Source organism: Sporothrix schenckii (genome assembly GCF_000961545.1).
Source record: "Sporothrix schenckii 1099-18 chromosome Unknown Cont47, whole genome shotgun sequence".
Lineage (NCBI taxonomy): Eukaryota > Fungi > Ascomycota > Sordariomycetes > Ophiostomatales > Ophiostomataceae > Sporothrix > Sporothrix schenckii.
The window spans coordinates 381458-398946 of record NW_015971148.1 but is presented as its reverse complement, the minus strand read 5'-3'; the positions used below and the strand labels follow the sequence as shown (position 1 = coordinate 398946).

The 17489-nt window shown below is 53.3% G+C and overlaps 6 protein-coding genes across 6 annotated transcripts; 1 reads left to right on the top strand and 5 right to left on the bottom strand.

Moving 5' to 3' along the window:
* Positions 1-2058: 2058 nt before the first annotated feature.
* On the top strand, positions 2059-3577 carry SPSK_03316 (cyclin-dependent kinase; the record flags this gene model as incomplete). The annotated part of the gene is made up of 4 exons (XM_016730154.1): positions 2059-2141; positions 2245-2326; positions 2398-3396; positions 3479-3577. The coding sequence occupies 4 exons, from the start codon at positions 2059-2061 to the stop codon at positions 3575-3577; spliced, it is 1263 nt and encodes a 420-aa protein (XP_016584705.1).
* A 281-nt stretch (positions 3578-3858) lies between these two features.
* On the bottom strand, positions 3859-5445 carry SPSK_03290 (uncharacterized protein; the record flags this gene model as incomplete). The annotated part of the gene is made up of 3 exons (XM_016730128.1): positions 3859-4337; positions 4406-4520; positions 4591-5445. 3 exons carry the CDS (start codon positions 5443-5445, stop codon positions 3859-3861), a joined length of 1449 nt encoding a protein of 482 aa, XP_016584704.1.
* A 701-nt stretch (positions 5446-6146) lies between these two features.
* Positions 6147-8326, bottom strand: SPSK_03126 (uncharacterized protein; the record flags this gene model as incomplete). The annotated part of the gene is made up of 4 exons (XM_016729967.1): positions 6147-6694; positions 6772-7644; positions 7698-7865; positions 8050-8326. 4 exons carry the CDS (start codon positions 8324-8326, stop codon positions 6147-6149), a joined length of 1866 nt encoding a protein of 621 aa, XP_016584703.1.
* Positions 8327-8681: 355 nt separating this feature from the next.
* On the bottom strand, positions 8682-9251 carry SPSK_03657 (uncharacterized protein; the record flags this gene model as incomplete). The annotated part of the gene is made up of 1 exon (XM_016730492.1): positions 8682-9251. The coding sequence occupies one exon, from the start codon at positions 9249-9251 to the stop codon at positions 8682-8684; it is 570 nt and encodes a 189-aa protein (XP_016584702.1).
* A 1039-nt stretch (positions 9252-10290) lies between these two features.
* On the bottom strand, positions 10291-16509 carry SPSK_02915 (uncharacterized protein; the record flags this gene model as incomplete). Its single annotated transcript, XM_016729763.1, has 15 exons — positions 10291-10323; positions 10410-10967; positions 11093-11596; positions 11738-11826; positions 11937-12320; positions 12386-13163; positions 13261-13990; positions 14096-14179; positions 14235-14275; positions 14381-15084; positions 15156-15185; positions 15257-15679; positions 15747-15818; positions 15883-16276; positions 16324-16509. 15 exons carry the CDS (start codon positions 16507-16509, stop codon positions 10291-10293), a joined length of 5010 nt encoding a protein of 1669 aa, XP_016584701.1.
* A 488-nt stretch (positions 16510-16997) lies between these two features.
* Positions 16998-17431, bottom strand: SPSK_03705 (uncharacterized protein; the record flags this gene model as incomplete). Its single annotated transcript, XM_016730539.1, has 3 exons — positions 16998-17086; positions 17144-17150; positions 17210-17431. The coding sequence occupies 3 exons, from the start codon at positions 17429-17431 to the stop codon at positions 16998-17000; spliced, it is 318 nt and encodes a 105-aa protein (XP_016584700.1).
* Positions 17432-17489: the final 58 nt, after the last annotated feature.

Genomic DNA, 17489 nt, shown 5'->3' with positions numbered 1-17489 from the left:
CCAGGCATCGCCCACGATTGGCGAAGAGGGCGTAACGGAAGTCTTCGGCAGGCCGAGATAGGCAATTGCGTATCTGTGTGACGGCAGGAGGTACCCCAAGATACACACTTGACGACATAGAGTGCAGGCGCCAAAAAGGGCAACAAGGGCCACCACCGCTCTGCAGGCTCCAGCGCTAGGCTTCAAATCGTGGAGACGTGTGACGCCCGTCCAAAGTAGCCCGTTGGAAGGGTCAAACAACGTAACGGTACAGCAAAGTCACGACCGCTTTGTTTGGCGCCAAGGCCCTGAAAGGAGAAGGTTCCGCGCAGATGCATGAGATGGGGTGATGGGGTTTGCTGAGAAAAGGGCCTACTACGCCAGCCCATGTGGATACCCCGCAATGCTAGGGCATGGAGAAGCGGCCTGGCGCTGTCGTCACTTGCTCTTTCCTTTGAACTGGACGTACGGAAGCGGATCGGGCAAGTACACATGTGCGCAGTCACGGCAGGAATTACAGGGTCCGTTTTGTCGTTGGCGTCTGCATCGTCCGATGCATACCGAGCCAGGCCTTAACAGGAGCAATGTACGGACATGGAGACTATCGACGCACTGGAAGTTACTGGATTTATTTGTATGTGTCCTACCATCAATGAACAGAGCATCCCATCATGAACACGGGCGTGTTTTGCCGGCTTCGTCTCGGATTCACTTTGCTGTCGTATGGGGTATGCAGTGAGGCAGTTTGTGCGGGGGGTAACAGGGGCCTTACGGGCTAAAAATCAAGGCGCAGAAGGCAGCCCAGCTCAGTCGAGATAACACGCGGGGGCCCACTCACACTAAAGGCCCCCGTCCAAACAGCGTCTTCAGGAGGGAAAACAGAGACCCACAGCGGAGGAGCAGCACAGTGCTCCGAATCTCACTGGTCTAAAAAACACCTACGAAGTAAGAGACACGGCAGACGGCGGCCTGAATACGAAGGTATTTCGTCGTATTGGTCTACTGTAGGCATTGACCCCGGGACGGGCTCCACCCAAGCGGTCTTGTTGCTGCCCGCTGCATCTCTCGCTAAAACTCATTTCCAGCAGACGGTCATGCAACGCTCTTATCTTTGTCTTCCAGGGCACGAAGACATCGCCTGAAAGAGAAAATACAGTGTTCCGCCACAGTAGGCGAACTGTCTCAACTAACCCCCGCTTTTCCGCTCTTCTTTCAAGGAGAGGTGCGATGACGTAGCCAACCCAAAGACTGGTGGGCCTTGTCTCCTTTGTGTGGGGAAGGACACCCGAACATGTGATCCTTTTGGTCCTTTGACCAAACCTCCGAGCCTCATTGCCAGTAGTGAGCCAGGATCATTCAAGAACAAAGCCATTTTCGACATGGGCAGCATGGATTCACGTAGTTGAAGGAATGATAATCCTTGAAAGTGCTGCGGGAGCTGTCAGTAGCAGCTTGCTGGGAACTTCCAGGCAAAGCAGTGGAGATCGCAAAGGGTTTTCTGGACACTGGGGTCTCGCCGGTCACTAATTTTGTCAAGGAGCCTTTATGGACTAGCTGAGACCCTGATGACGTTTGAAGGGTGCTTCTCACGATACCTTTCGCCATTGGAAACAAAGCGCAACATGTGTCGCTGACACTGATCGGCAGTCACCTGATAAGCCCTTTCATCTCTGCTTCAACCGCCATTTACGGCAGGCTCGTTTCTATGGACAACACTACTGCACTGTCGTATTATGCAGTCGATGTCAAAAAGGCAATGTCGCTATGTTTGTTTACGTTGTGTCGTCGTTGCGCCTTCCCCAAGTGGATGGCATTGGACGTGGCCGGCTGCGGGGAAAGCGTTTCTCCGGGAGCTCTCCACTGAAATCGTACCGGGTTGGTGGGTTTTGTAGCGCTCTCCACCAGAGCTCAGAACATCACAACATTACAACATCAGAACATCATAACAAACGGTGGCATCCATAACACAGCATCACACGCAGCACGCTGCGCCGCAACATCGCTTTTCATCACTCGTTAATCGTATTTCCAACTAGTTGTTTTATCAATCTACGGCAAGACGTTCAACCACAACCCGCAATGTGGAGCCTGTCCGACGACGGAGACGAGAACTGGCGAAATCATGTCGGTTTCGAGGAGCGTTATAAGAACATCCGAATAATGTGAGATCCTCTACCGTGGACGAGAATTCCTGCCCGTCATTGCCCTTCTGTCATTGGTGTTTGACCCGGGACCAATACATACTGACTCTTCTTTGGTATACAGCGGCCTCACTGACCGGCCAGAGCTGGATAGGAAGACTGCAGCAGCCCTCGAACAGGAACTGTGGAACGAGAGCCTAAATCTTGTACGAACCATCCCGCTTTGTTTGTGCATCTCTCCTTTGTTTTCCGTACTGTTCTCCACTGACGCAAATAGAGAGAGTATCGGGAAGCAGTCGCTAATAACTCCTACCCCGTTGGCCATTCTGACGGCCCACCAAGCGACACCGAAATAATATTCGATGCGGATATGGACGATCCGGAGGGCGTCACCATCGGGCCATACGAGGACTGCATCCACATTGGCCAAGGTGCATCCGCCGACGTCTACCGAAGCGATTTATATGCTCTCAAAGTCTGGAGGCACGATGGCGATTTGCAGCCACACAGTATTGAGCGCGAAGCCGAGATTATGCGCATCCTGAACTGGGGCCACAATCGCTGCATCTCACTGGTCAAAAAGTTGACGTACGACTCACGGCCGGTTCTGGTGATGCCCTACTTGCGGTACTCACTGGAGACAATCCTGGAAGGGGATAAGGGCCCGAACAATACCAACCACTATTTGACCCGCGACCGTGTTTTGAACTACTTCACCGACATCTTCTCCGCCCTCAAACACGTCCACAGCCTTGGCATCATCCATCGCGACATCAAGCCGTCGTCCATTCTCTTGGAGCGGCTGGACGGGCCTGTGTTCCTGTCCGACTTTGGCACCGCATGGCACCCCGAGCTGTCCCTGCCAGACGAGCCTGCGGACAAGAAGTGTCTCGACATCGGCACAGGCTCCTACCGCGCACCCGAGACTCTCTTTACCAACGAGGCCTACGGGACGGCGGTCGACATTTGGGCGGCAGGTGCCTTGCTCGGTCAATGCGCACGCCGGCCACCACGCGAGCCGCTGTTTCGGTCCCGGGCGGCTCATGAGGACGGCAACCAGCTGGGGTTGATCCTGGACATATTCAAGAAACTGGGCACGCCGACACGCGAGACGTGGCCCGAAGCCGAGCATTTCCCGACGCCGCCCTTTGACATGTACAACGTATTCCCGCGCAAGCCGTGGAACATACTTCTACCGGATGTGGACCGGGACATTCGGAGATTTGTGGCGGGCATGCTCAAGTTCCAGAGCACAGAGAGGCTGACGGCCGCGCAGGTACGTTGCCCATCCAAACTGCTATATCGAATCTCCATTTAACATGATGTCGTCGACATGGCTAACCGGTTTCGTTTTGTAGGCCCTTGAGGGATTAGTAGAACTGGGCACGCCGCCGCCTGACATGCCACCTCCACCTGGCTTACTCAGAACACCACCACCGACATCGCCGGATGCCTGATGGCAATGAGAGGCGCATCGGCGTGTACGAAAGGCACGAGGCACGCACCAAGGCAGGGAGCCAGACATACAGCATAGATTAAAACAGCGAGGCTTTGACGACGTCTACGATGGTACAAATAGATATTACTCTCACGAACAATAGACAAATATACCATACACGGCAAGTACAGGAAAGTTGATATGCGTCTTGTTTATTGCGGCTACGTTTTGGTTCGAGTCTGTATGTGGCATGCCCTGTGTTTGTTTACTCCTGTGGCTGGTATCTTTGACACTTTTCCCTTACAGCTTGCTGGACTGTGCGGCATCCTGGTGGCGACGGCGCTCGGCCACGGCCTTCTCCTTGGCCACAATCTGCTTCCATAGAGCGCGCACCGCGTCGACGTTGTCGTGCTCCTCCGTGCCGTAGCGGATCCAGTATTCCTCGGACTGCTGGGCGTAGTGGCGGGCATCGTCAAAGGCCTCGATGGACAAGTAGGCGCGGGCGATCATGGCGTAGTACTCGCACAGCTGAGGCACCAGGTCCTCGCCGTTGATCAAGAGCATCATCTCGGCCAGCAGGGTCTCGATCGTGTCGCGTGTCAGCAGACCTTGCGCCGCCTCGTCCTCCATGGTGGTGTAGATCTCGACGAGGCGGGTGCGGCGGATGTCCGAGGCGAAGGCGAGGTTCTTGGGCGCCATGCAGAGGCTGCAGTGGCAGGAAAAGCCCCAGCGGCGGATGGACTCTTGGCGGTCCTTGAGGGCCAAGCCGAGTGGCAGGTCTGCGGGTCAGCGGTGGGTTCTCTGCTGTTGGACTCTGAGTGCATGGGAACCGGTCACGGCAACGTACAACTGTGGGTAAACTCCTCGCCGATGGAGATCTCCCGGAAGGCCACGACCTCGTGGGTCATGGTGCTGGGCGAGTACCGCCAAAAGGTGTTGGGTCGGCAGTCGTGGTTGATGCGCTGTGGGAGGACAAGGTCAGCTGCAGTCAAATTACCTTTTTTTTTTTTTTGCGCCATCTCGTGAACTCACCGACCCCTCCACTTGCAGCGAAAAGTGGTGTACGCCCGCAATCTCAATGCCAAAAATGTTGCTCCGGAAGATGTCCTCGAGCAGATGCTCCTTGTCGCCGGCGCCGGCCCCGCCGTGCGCCAGCGCCAGAATGGCCTCCTGCGCCATGGCCGGCAGCTGCTGCAGCGCGCGGTCCTCGAGCGCCTGGCGGTCCGCGTCCTCGAGCGCCTCGAGGAAGTCGGTGCGGGCCACCATGATGGGGAACCCGACGAGCGCCTCCCCCCACTTGGGCACGCGCCGCCGCGCCACCAGCCCCTTGCCGCGGCCCGGCGCCACGTTCTTGATCACGTACGGCCGCCATGCGTCCCGCCGCGCGTCCCGCTTGGCCATGCTGCTCGCCGGGTGGTCGCGCAGGCGCGGCAGCACGCGCGTGTCGTCGAGCGACGCCACCAAGTTGGCCGCGCCCTGCGGCGTCGAGATGACGCTGAGGCCGCGGCCGCGGAAGGTCCGGGCGGTGTAGACGCAGTACTTGCGGCCGCCGGCACTGACGCGGGCGTCGCCCGCCTCGGGGTCGGGGACGGTGGCGTTCATGGGCGCGCAGATGCAGTACGGCGGGTACGACCAGGGCGCAAAGCTGCTCGAGAGGTCGGAGACGGGCCGCGGGCAGACGTCCTGGCCGGTGGTGGGCATGGGGTAGCCATACTTGGACCAGGCGCAGTGGCCGACCTGGGGCAGTGGCAGGTCCACGTTGATGCTGCTGTGGTCGCGGGCTGCAGATGCTGCTGCGACGAGGGTGGACGATGCCGCCAGGAAGAGGAGCATGGATGCTTTGTGGATGTGGACGACCGAAGAAGTCGAACGCGACGGGTCGGCCATGGTCGTTGGCAGTTTACAAGCACGCTGTCGTTTAACAGAACAGATTTACCTTGGAGATGATGAGAATGGCACACGAACGGCCGGCCATTTGTGAAGGTCGGAGAATTTCACGACGAGCCGAAGAAGACCATTTTCCTGCCTGCTCGCCATCCGGCCTGCGGTCTCGGCAACGGCAGTAGAGCTAGGAGCAGTTCTTGACAAGCTGGCATCAGTGACGTCGGAACACAGCCAATACCAAATTGGAGTCATTAGGAAGTACTGTATGCCGAACACAGTAGCGTTTTAAGCCCAGCCATTGCATGGTGCCGACAATCAATGGCATGAACGCGCCGAGGCGCAATCTGTAATTGGACAAGGGCCAATTTGCGTCCGGGTAAACAACCACTTAACAGGCCGTTTATTAATGCAACGGTGACTGGAAGACGAGCAGAAAATAATAAGGTTTGAAAGACACCAGCGTGTTCAAACGAGTATTGTACAAACAAACTTTGCTTAATATTTTTAAAGCTCGTGACAATGAGAAATGATCATCGGTCCAACGACCTGGTCGAGATAAATGTATGGCAACGGAGCATCATTGTCTTTTCCGTGAAACTACCCCTATGTTCAACATTGAAATGTTGAAAACAAGAACAAGAAGAAAAGAGAAAACTTGAAGAAACCAGCTTTCTCGTTGTGACACACCCTTGACTCTTTTCCGCCTAGAATTTGTGCACCTCCTTCTTGCCAAAGCCCAGCTCAGCCAGCGCTCCGTCGCGCGCCAACAGTGCCTTTTCCATGGCGGGAGGTCCGCTCAAAAACACCTTGCCTATGCCGTCGGCCGCCGAGACGCCAGCAGCCTTGAGCACCGCGCTCGTGACGTGGCCGCTCTTGAAGGACGTGGACGACGCAGCGCTCGTGGACGGCGTGCTCACGACATACTGCGTCGTCAGGCGGCCGGGGTACTGCGCCTGCAGGGCGGCCAGCTCCTTGTCCAGGATCAGGTCGGCCTCGGTGTTGACGCCCCAGACGAGCGTCACGTTGGTGCGGTCGCTGCTGTTGCGCAGAATGCCGCGCAGCAGCTGGTAGCAGGGGGTGATGCCCTGGCCGCCGGCGACGAGGGCCACGTGCGGCTGCTCGTTGGGGGTCCAGCTGTAGCCGGGGATGCGGAAGAAGGTGACGGCGTCGCCCGGCTGGAGGCTGTGCATGTAGGAGGACTGCTTGCCGTCGGGGTATTTTTTGATCAAAAAGTCAATGCGGCCGAGGTCATCTGCATGCAGTGTTAGTTTGAGAATGTAGAGGTGACAAAGAAAAAAGACGGTGGGAGAGAGGAGGATTGCTACGCACCAGTGTCGTTGATGGGCGTGTACGGCCGCAGCACCGGCAGCCACCGGCCGTTGGGAAAGGTAATGGACAGCAGGGCCGACGTCACGGTCAGCCCGCTCGGCGTCTTGGGATCCGGCAGGTCGAACCGCAGGTGCTTGACGTTGTGGTTCACCGTCTCGCTGCTGGCGAGCGTCAGCGTGCGGAACCCGAAGCTGGCAAACGGGGGCTTGCCGCCCGGCGCCTCGGCCTGGGCGGTGGACGACGTCCACGTGTATGCAACGTAGGCGCCCACCGCGACGGCCGCGGCAGCGAAGAGAACAGAGGCGCTCATAGGGGCGGTTGGGCGCGGCGGTGATGACAGGGAATGGCTGTGTATGGCGGTTCTGGTCTGTGAGGCGAGGTGTCGTGACGGGGAAGTTTGGTGTTGAACAAGAGGACGGAGGCCAATGCGTGCAGACGAGGCGAGAAACGCCATTGTGAGGAGAAGACTGCAAATAAAAAAAGGAGGTGCCGTGAAGAAGAGGACAGCACAGCGGCTATATGTGTTGCCCGGGATAATAACAGTAATAAATGAACCTGACACCTGTTCGGTTGTGTGACGGGGACGCTCCAGATGGCTGTTGTGGAAGCAAAGCTGGGTCGGTGGGCAGTCGTAGCACGCAGGTACAAAGCGAGACAAGCGTGGACGGACTGGGGGACCGTGGGTGGAAACGATGTGAACTTGACGTGCAAATGAAGCTGTTTGATGAGGACGAGATGTTGTGCACCCTGGCCTGGTGCTGAAGTAGCCGCAGATGTTGGTGTTAGTGGGCAGTTGGGCTAGTGGCTTAGTGGTGTTGGTGGTGTTCGTGGCGACAGTGGCAGATTTGGCGTGGTGACTGTTGCACCTCGGGTCTAAAACGAGAGCCTTTAACACACAATTGGACGTGGATGTCAATATTATCAACAGAGGAGTGTAAAGCGACGCATAAAATCCAGCAGCTGTCGGACGCGGTTGGGGAAGTCCTCCATTTTCAACTGTCGAGAACGGCGCATTGCAAAACGTCGGCGCTTCCAAGGCCCGACTTGCGACTGCCCGCGGACAATGCGACAATGCACCAATGCGCGTAATGTCCCTAAGGCTTAGCGTGTTGCCCCTGGGCCCGGTATTACTACTTTTTCTCGCAAACGCTCCTCTCCATCGTCCGAAGTCGACCTCCTTGGTCTAATAGAGCATGGGACATGCTTTGAAAAGAAATGCGGTCCTTTCCTCCGTCTCGAACAAACATACACCACTTACTCTGTTTTGTAAACACATACCATTCTTACTTCGTTTTTCCACATCCTCGTTGTCCGCATTGCCAGTCTGTCGTGTCCGGGTCGAGATGTTAGTCCCTTCAGTTCTGTCGATCGCTCTAGATTTCGCACATTTCGAGCCCCACAAGGCGCTAACGGAATTTTCGTTAGTTGTCAGTCGTGACGAATGTACAGCATATGTTCTGTTAGTTTGCAGCTGCGCTTGTACGTCGGGACCGAACGAGAGACCGACTCGGCCGTGCTCGTCCGAGCCAGACCGACGCCGGATGTGGTACCGCATGGAGGCCGGGCGTGGCTACAGTGATAATGGGGAGTTCAACCGTACATGTTGGATCGATATGACGTTCTGCACCGCACGATTCTACAAGAGCGTCAGTTTTGCTGTACGTGGATTTCACAATGTCCAATTCGAATTCGGTCATTTGGTTTACTTTCACTCAGCAGCCAGGGCGAGTCTGAAACGCCATTCACATAACTTCATCCGATGCTCAATCTGTGCCGCTATGGATCGTTCGCACAATTTATTGGTATTTGGCATTTATTTCATCCCAATTCGGTATGGCATATTGCCAGCTTGTGATATCGTCGATAAACAAACGCCACAAGAGCCGCTGTCTTGACGCACCCATCACCTTCTAATACGGGTGGTGCCGCGGGCCTCGCTTCCGCGTGCATGCCAGCACCAGCGTCACCGCCCCGGACACCAGCCGCATCGCTCCCACTACAATCGCCAGCACAAATCCCGCCTTGGCCAGCTGCAGCAGGACAGCGTCCCCGTACGCGAATTCGCCAACCGGGACTTTGAACAAGGAGTAGCCGTCGTGGTTCACGCCCAGGTACAGCGCCGCCAAGGCCAGCCCAAACCCGTCGCCCACCACGGCGCATTCCAGCGCCGGCTTCGGAGACGAGGCCACATGCATGGCCCAGATGTCGTTGATCACCGACACCGCGCCGACCACGAGCCCGATGCCGCGGCGGGTGTGACTTACGTAGCCAAGGTACGCGACGGAGACGCCGAAGAGGGCGAGGCCAACAAGGAGAAACAGGCCGTGCAAGACGAGAAAGCCTGTCCCGCCGTAAGCGATGTGCGAACGTCTGGCGGCGGAGGAGGAGGATGCCACGCCGTCTGCAGTCAAGCCAGAGGTGGGGCCGGAGCGAGAACGACGGCTGTTCCCGACAGGATTGGGGTTGATGCGGCCAAACATGGTGAGGCGGCGATGGTGAGAAGTGGATGCGGTCGATTTGTCGATGAGCAAACAAGAGTTGAAGGGGGTGGACAAGGACATCCTTCGACTTCGCCGCAACATCGCTGTGACGCCTTTATACGAAGCGCGACCATGCAGTACGCAAACACCCCGTGGAGAAGGGTCACCAGAATGCCAATGGCAAGGCACACACTGAGGACGAGTACAAGAGTAGGCTGTCGGCCTTATTGGTAGGGTTAGGCAGCTACAAAACTAACCAGAAACAGCCACCAGATGCGTCTTGGCACACACACGACAATGATGATAATGGTTGTCTGTTCGATGCAACCAACAGACATCAACCTTGCACAGTCATTCCAGTGGTACTGGACACGGGACGGCTGAAAACAAACACCAAAGTACAGAGGGACTTGTGAAAGATACAGAGGGGCCCATACTTTAAGCTTAATCACCGCGGGCTCCTGTCATTACTGTTGTATCCTGGCACTGTCTTTACCGGGTGGCAAAGTCAACGCCAAATCTAATGTCTCATAGGTTCAACACATACTGCTATAAATCGCCACGGCCAAAATTTATCCCCCTACCAAGTCATGACTTGACGTTGATGAAGACAACTGTATGCTTGTAAGATGGCAAATTAAACAACAAATGTTCATTTATTCTGGATTTACGAAGAAATAAGATCCCTATGAATAAAAATACAATTACAGTAATAATAACTGAAATACATCAAGCTCTTCTAAAATAAACACTTTCATGAAAAGTCTGGGTTGTGGGGCATATTAACGACACCGGCACCGCCGACGGAGCAAGAGCAGCGTTACATTGTATCTGTTCTCTTTAACATGGATTGGTTCTCCAGCACCAATAACACTGGGAATTGATAACTGCATGCTGCGCCCGCACATAAAACAAATTAAAAAAAAAAGACTCGGAACTAAATAAATCGAGGTGGTCATGTTTGAGCCAGATGATTCTCTTGGTATTTTTGCACTTGCACACACAACCGTCGGAGCCCGTTTCTCGCTCACCGTCATATCTAGCATGTGTAAAAACAGTCCATGTCTTGGGTCTACAAGAACGAAAAGTAAGGCTGGTCAGTACCCATTACCACCACGAGCAAAGAAACGAAAGCATGTTATGAAGAGAGGAACGTACCAAATGACCCGAGTATTTGCCCACGTTGCAATACGCTGCCTTTGCCGAATCGCGGTCGTCCGTCGACCAGGTGTGGCCGCTGGTCGTAAACGTGATTACGCAGTTGTCGGACTCCAGCGGGCTATCGTCTGAGCCGTCCATACTGTCTGCACCATCCGTACCGTCCGCACTGTCCACCTCGTCCACACTGTCTGTACTGTCCGTATCATCCGTACCGTCCACTCCTCGGCGGAAATTCATGCTCCGCGGAACAAGGCAGCTGGATAGCGCAAAGTGAATATCAGCAGGCAGTCTGGACTGGGAAGCCGACCAGACCAGCTTATTCCCACTCGCAGTGCCGATATTTTTGGTACCGAGGACAGTGTTGGCGTTGTTGGGGTCGTAGCTTGTACAGGCGAGCCGAGACAATGTTGGACTCGTAGGTGCGATCGATGTCGTGTACGTAAATATTTTTGTGATATGGAAATGGCAATGCCGGACTTGTGGCGCCGTTGACGGCAGCGGAGTGGGGATCGGTATCGGCACTGGAAGAATGCCCAAATAGGGGTTGCTCTTGTTCTATCAGGCCGGAGTGTTAGCTGTCAAAATTCAGGACGGGAAATAACTAAACAGGGTAAGTTTCTTGAGCGTTCCTGACAGCCACAGCATCGCAGAGACAAAAAAGGAGAGAGAACAAAACGAACCGGATCTTTGGGGTCTCGGTAAAATGGTGGTACTCCGTCTGGTGAATCGTCGCAGTACCAGTCACTGTTGCAGCCTGTGCCACACTGGCCTGGTCCTAGGACAATCTGCGGTGCGCGACCATTAAGCTCTGGAGGGAGAGTTGCCCGCCCGGAGCCCTTCGACGGAGTAGTGGACGGGGCGGCTGCCGAGCAGAGCGGCCCGGGTTCGCCTGGTTGCCACTCAATGGTCTGACCCTTGTCGTTATCTTCAGTGGTGCTGATGGCGTTCCAGTATTTTGCATCATTCCAGAACTTGTCGTTTTTAATGTCGGGACAAACGTTTCTCTGTGCCTCCGTCATTTTGTCAATATCCTCTTGTACGAGACATGACAAGTCTTCGGGCAGCTGGCCATTCCATATCGTCCGGACCATCAGTGTTTCGGGAAATCTCGCTTTGTACTTAGGTGGCATTGGGAGGCCAGGCATGACGTTCAAGACGCGTGCCAATTTGCCCAGGAAATATTTCTACAGTGTGAATCGTTAATATAGCTACTCAATGCTGGCACGAGCTGTTCTTGTCCGAGACAAAGACATACAACGTCACGGTGAAGGCCGAAATAATCATATGCAGTCAGAAAACCGAAACATAAAAAGAAAGAAACATACCAATGTTCGTACGTCACTAAGTCGTTTTTGGAGATCTGTGTTTGGAAGTGCTCTGAAGTAGGCAATCAGGCCAGCGACCTGCGGTGCGGCTGCATATGGTGTTAGATTTTTTTGTGTTACAAGATCACTGGACTCAGAATATGACGAATAGAGCCACTATTCAATATGTGACGCCATTGTCGATTTGCATCAGTCTTACCATACGACGTCCCCTGTGCGTCTGCGTCGTTTGTCTCGATGAGACCATTGCCATGTTTCGGGGCTTGAACTTCCCATAACGCCTTCGCTGGCGCGTGTAGCTGAACAAGGGAACTGAACTGGCTGAAATCAGCTTTGGGACCGTTTTTTGTAGTGGCACCGACCAACATGATGGAATTTGCAAAGTTTCTGAGTTCGTTCCTATTTGGCGTGCCGGGAATGCTGTTGTATCCTCTATAAGTTTCATATGCAAGGATTGGCGGCCACAGTATTGCCGGGTCCTTGTTATAGATGTTTCCCGATGACATAATAATGGGAATATTTAGCTTGTAAAACTCGAACAAGATGGCAGCTGTAAGGGAGGGTCGAAACCAACAGAAAATGGCTGTCAGCGTCAAGGCAACGCAAAGTATGCAACACACAAAGATCTTTGCCACAGTATAGACTTACTTCCCATAAGATCAAGACCTATCATCGCGGGGTTTTCAGACAACTCGGAATCAAAGGAAATGCTCAAGACAGCGGTATGGGCGTTATTTTGTGAAGCGATGCTTTCGAGGATTTCCACTAAAGCGTCATTCAACCAGAATGCAACTTCAAAAACATCGCTTTCTATAAATGATTCTGCGCCAGCCGTTGATGTCCACAAGTTGGCGCGTTTGGCGATACCTAAGTGTTGACCGACAGCCATGGCCGCCACTTGTGAGGCGTGGCGTCCCTTGTGAACCAGGGGCTCGTGGTAACCGTCGCCGGTGAAGACTGGTCCCCCACGGACACTGTATGCACGTACTGGCAAGTTGCGTGATTGGAAGTTTGAAAATTCCTGTCCAACGTGGTCAGAATGTACTTGTCGAGAACATAGGGTGGCGGCGATGACATCTATGCTTACTGTATGGGCGTGCCAAGGAATATCATCAGCCTCACAGACATGTATGTTTTGGCCCTGGCCAGCGGATGGGTGGTAATAATAGTGGTAGTCATTCCCTATGCGGGATTGGTCGTTTGGCCATCGAACGCCTCTAGGAACTGAGACCTGAGATGCGCTCCACGAACTAGATTTGGCGACGACGTTCGTACTGCGCCTTACTTCCTGCTCTCTATTTTGTGCTTTGGTTTCTGTGATATTGAATGACATCACTGGTCTGGTTCGTCGTCGCAGCGATCCGCCCAGTGATCCATCCGATGAGTCACTGAAGTGGAAGTGATCTATGTAAAAAAATGGTCGTAGCTAGACAAAACATATGGGACTGTTTAGTGTGCCGTCATCCATAAAGATTGCGCCTCGGTTCCAGGGACAATAAAACAAGTCGGGACACTGTACTTACGATTCCACTATTCCGAAGTGCTATTAATTCATTCTCGAGCCGTATCGTAGCGTCCTCCAAAAAGTAACCTGCTGTGAACCCTCGATGCGATGGTGCCCATATCTTGGTGAACTGGAGATTCCGATTCGCTTTGTAGTCATCCAGAAGCCGATCAATGTCGACGACGTTAAGGGGATCCGCGGGCAATAGTATACCATAATGGCCAAACCAACAGTCAATGTCGATGTCATTGTTTTCTTCTCGTCTGTGTGGAGATTGCGGTGCAGATGGATGTCGTCGGCTGGTAGATTTTCTGGTATTCTTACCAGGTCTTGATTGGCTAAGGTTATCATCATGGCCAAGAGATTTATTGTTGGCATGTCTCTGAGCGGAATGGAGCTGATGGTCGGCCCACTCACTACTGTCTGAATCACTACCATCTGCATCACTACCATCTGAATCACTGTCATCTTCCTCGTTTTTGCGTTCAAAGGCTACAATACCTCTGGCATGTGGGCAGTTAGTGTTTGTCACAAATGTTTGGCCGGTTGTGGCCGTGGCCTGCAAGTGACAACCGGTCCGGGGAATCTGCGTTGACCGCACTGTAGCTGTCGATGTCCATGTGCTCTTTCCGCTAATTGTTACCGTCGCCGTCACGGATGTTGCCGTATCAAACACCGTGGTACTGTGTGCGCAGGAACTAGTTTGGTCACTCCGCTGCGACGTGGTCCATTTGTTGTCCTTGCCACGTCTATCGACATTGTTTAGCTGTGAACCAGTGCCAGTCACGGCCTAGTCAAAAAATCTCAAACATGATTTGTTTCTCCAGCCATGGCAACAGATACGAGTGACTTACGTCAGAATGATGTGTGGCTCGGGTTTAAGATTAATGTTCATGCCTGGGGGTGGTTTAATAGAAGGAGGATCGGGAGGTGGAAAACTGCCAACGTAATCAGTGTCTAGATTAGCTCGAGTTGCGATTTATTTGTACTCACATGTAAAGGCCAGGTGGTATTGGAAAATTCAATTTAAAGCCCTTGAAATCGAAACCGGGCCAGGAGAAGCAAAATTGACATGTTAAACAGCTTATTTGTGGTTGTACCGTTCAATACGTGTCAACGACAGTGTCACTCAAACATACGGTAAGGAACCATGCATGACATGGTATAATATCGTCATCGTCGTTGTCTGTAGGTTCTATTACACCTGGCGGCCATGTCATGATGACAACCGCAGCTGTTGTCGTGCTGGTCGTCTCGGTCGTCTCGGTCGTTCTAAAATCTGTCTCCTTGGGTACTGGAGGGTCTGTAGGGCCCGTTATCGGGTATAGCGGCGGAAGAGGAGCAAAGGGTTCTTGTGTTGACGTGCTGCTGCTGGCATCGCTGTGCGTGGGCGCTTGCCAAGGGTCCTGGTTAGTGACTCCGCCGGGGGGTGGCCACTGGCCTGTCGTAGGCCAGTTAGGCAGGGTGACTGTACGGGTTGTCACAGTGCCACCGGCAGTTGGGGTCACAGAAAGAATCATGGATGGCATAGGAATGATGGGAACAGGGGTAAATGTGTCGCCTCCATTGCGGCCACCGCCGACGTAGACAGGCGAGAACGAGATGGAGGCTGTCGTAACTGTGACTTCCGTGATCATTGTCTCGGTAAGAGTCGAAGACGGACCCTGGTAAACCTCGAATGTGATGGTATATGTGGCCGTCACGGTTGTCGTGGGTATGGCACATTGGGGCATAATCAAACGACACGGTTGATGGCAAGATGCGATGCGGTTGCCATTGTTTCCATCCTGACAGACCAGTGAAGGGTCAATGTACACATCCGATATATTCATACCCTGGCCCACTGTGCCAGTTGTTAGCATTGGGGGGGGGGGGGGTTATAACTTGTAGATAGCGTTCAGCGCAGGAACTTACTGAAATCGACAGACCAAAACAATGTGCCACCTGGGTGATGAGTTAGTCAATATTTGTAGGTCGATAAAACACATACAGATAATATAACATGCGGAACTCACCAAAACCGTATTTGTCGGCCAGATTGGTCTTCTTGAGCTGCCAAGTCTCTTGATCATAATATCCGATCCAGTTTTGTTGCTTGTCGCCCCATGTGAGATATTTCATCATTGTTGTAGGGTCTAGGGTCGGGCCTGCCCTGTTCTGGCGCTGGGCGTCTAAGATCTTTTGCTGAATCTCGTCATAGGATAAGACACCAGAAAAGTCGGTGCAAATACCAGCCTCGTTTCCGCCTGTCCATGAGCAGGTCCCGTCCATGGCTCGACATTTTGGGTCTGCCAGCGTAAACCCTCGCCCGTAGATTGCCATGCCAAAGTTGATCTTCCTAAAATCCAGGCCGTCAAAGGAAAGTGGGATGATGTCTTTGTAGATTTCTTCGGCATCCGTATGGCCTCTGACGAGTTTACTTTTGCTGTCCGATGCCCCTGTTTATGTTTGTGTAAGCGAAACTCTAGTGACCGAGTGTAAGGACAAGAAGCATTGGTCACTTACAAACACCATGAAGATCATATGCCATAAAGCCGAACCAGTCGACATACGGCTGCATGGCGACGGCATCGAAGTCTATCACTATTAGAAGATCACACTCCGAAGAAAGTGAAATGTGTCAAGGCTACATCCAACTTACAACGTAGGTACCAGAAATCGGGTGCTAAAGCCACACTGATGCCGTATTTCGTGCCGAAGGCCTGTCGCATCTCGCGAACTAAAGACACGAAATTTTTGGTATCCTCTGGACGTCCTCCACGATCCTCGGAGACGGGATACTCCCAATCGAGATCAATGCCCTGGAAGCCGTATTTATCCATAAAGGTAATGAGCAATTGTATGAATGCTGTTCGACGGTCCGTCGTCATTGCCATGTCGCTCCAGGTGCTGTGTGTGGACACATCTGGCGCGGTGTCCGTCTCTGCATCCGGATCTACGCCGGGGTCACTGAAATCGAATCCACCAACGGCGATCCAAGTCTGTGGCCCATTTGGTCGATATTTGAGGGCAGTAAATTCCGTGTACAAAGGTGCCTTGGTTGGATCATCGACGATGTGAAAGGTCTTCGGGTTGATCGCACCAAAAGCATAGTATAAATGCGTCCAACGGCCACCGAGGGAATATTGGTATCAAGAGGAATGTCGCCTGGTCGAACGGGAGGGCACTTGAACTTGCCATCTTTATACTGGCGCTTGCGGACGTTGGAGCTTTGCCAGTAGCCAATTTTGCGACCGGATGCAGAGTTGCCGCCGACGGCCTTGGGCATTTTGGGAGCTTGTTCGACGTCAGCACGATACTTCGGAAAAAAAGGGGTAGATTACCAAAATTGGAAAGAGCAATGATATGACAGAACACAACAAGGAAGGAGCCAAGAAGGGGGAAATGGTAACAGGCAAAAGCGAATGAGCACAAAACAAGCAAATAAGGGTGACAGCGGCAAATGAACCAGAATGGAAGGCACGAAGGAGGAAGGTACAATGGACACGATGGTCATATAAACATACCTGGATCACCACAATATCCCATGCCTTTTTGTCAGTCCCCCTTTCCGGCCCCAAATCCATCAGAGTGTTGACAATGGACTTCCTGGAAGTCACGTCAGCAAAAATGCGTTGTTGTGTGCATGCGGATTGCGGAGGGACCTTCGTACCTCATAACCACACCAGCCCGAGTAAGAGCAGCATAGGTTCATACCACAGGCCAAGTTGCCGCCCAAACTCTTGCGGCCGCATATGGCGGTGGCATTGCAGTTGCTCACACATCCAGCACCGCAATTCTCTTCTTCAAAGCCGCACTTTCCATTGCTTCCACAACCTTAGGCACATGGTTAGTACACACCCAGTCTGTATAGATGACTTATATGACAACAGTCCATGATGATTGAGCTGGAGCACACATACAGGAGTCCTATTCAAAGAGTTAGTCGAATGGTAGTCCACCTCGTTTATTGTCGACTATAAACATACATCTGCACAAACACCCGTGGGGCATAGTAGTGGCCCGGGCTGCGAGTTGGGCGTGGAAGCGCCAATGGACTGACCAGCCAACACCGCAAGAGAGTGGTTGAATACGGAGATTTCGGCTTCCGCAGTCTGATCGGTAAACTTTCGATTTCGTGTGTCAAGTCGCGCTGCCTTGGTTGGCAATGTGCACAGCAGCACGAGCGTCGTTGCGCGGCGAAAAAACATGGCGGTCACTGTTCTCTGCAGTTGTGCGGAATAGGCGGAGTCTTAATTATGACATTGG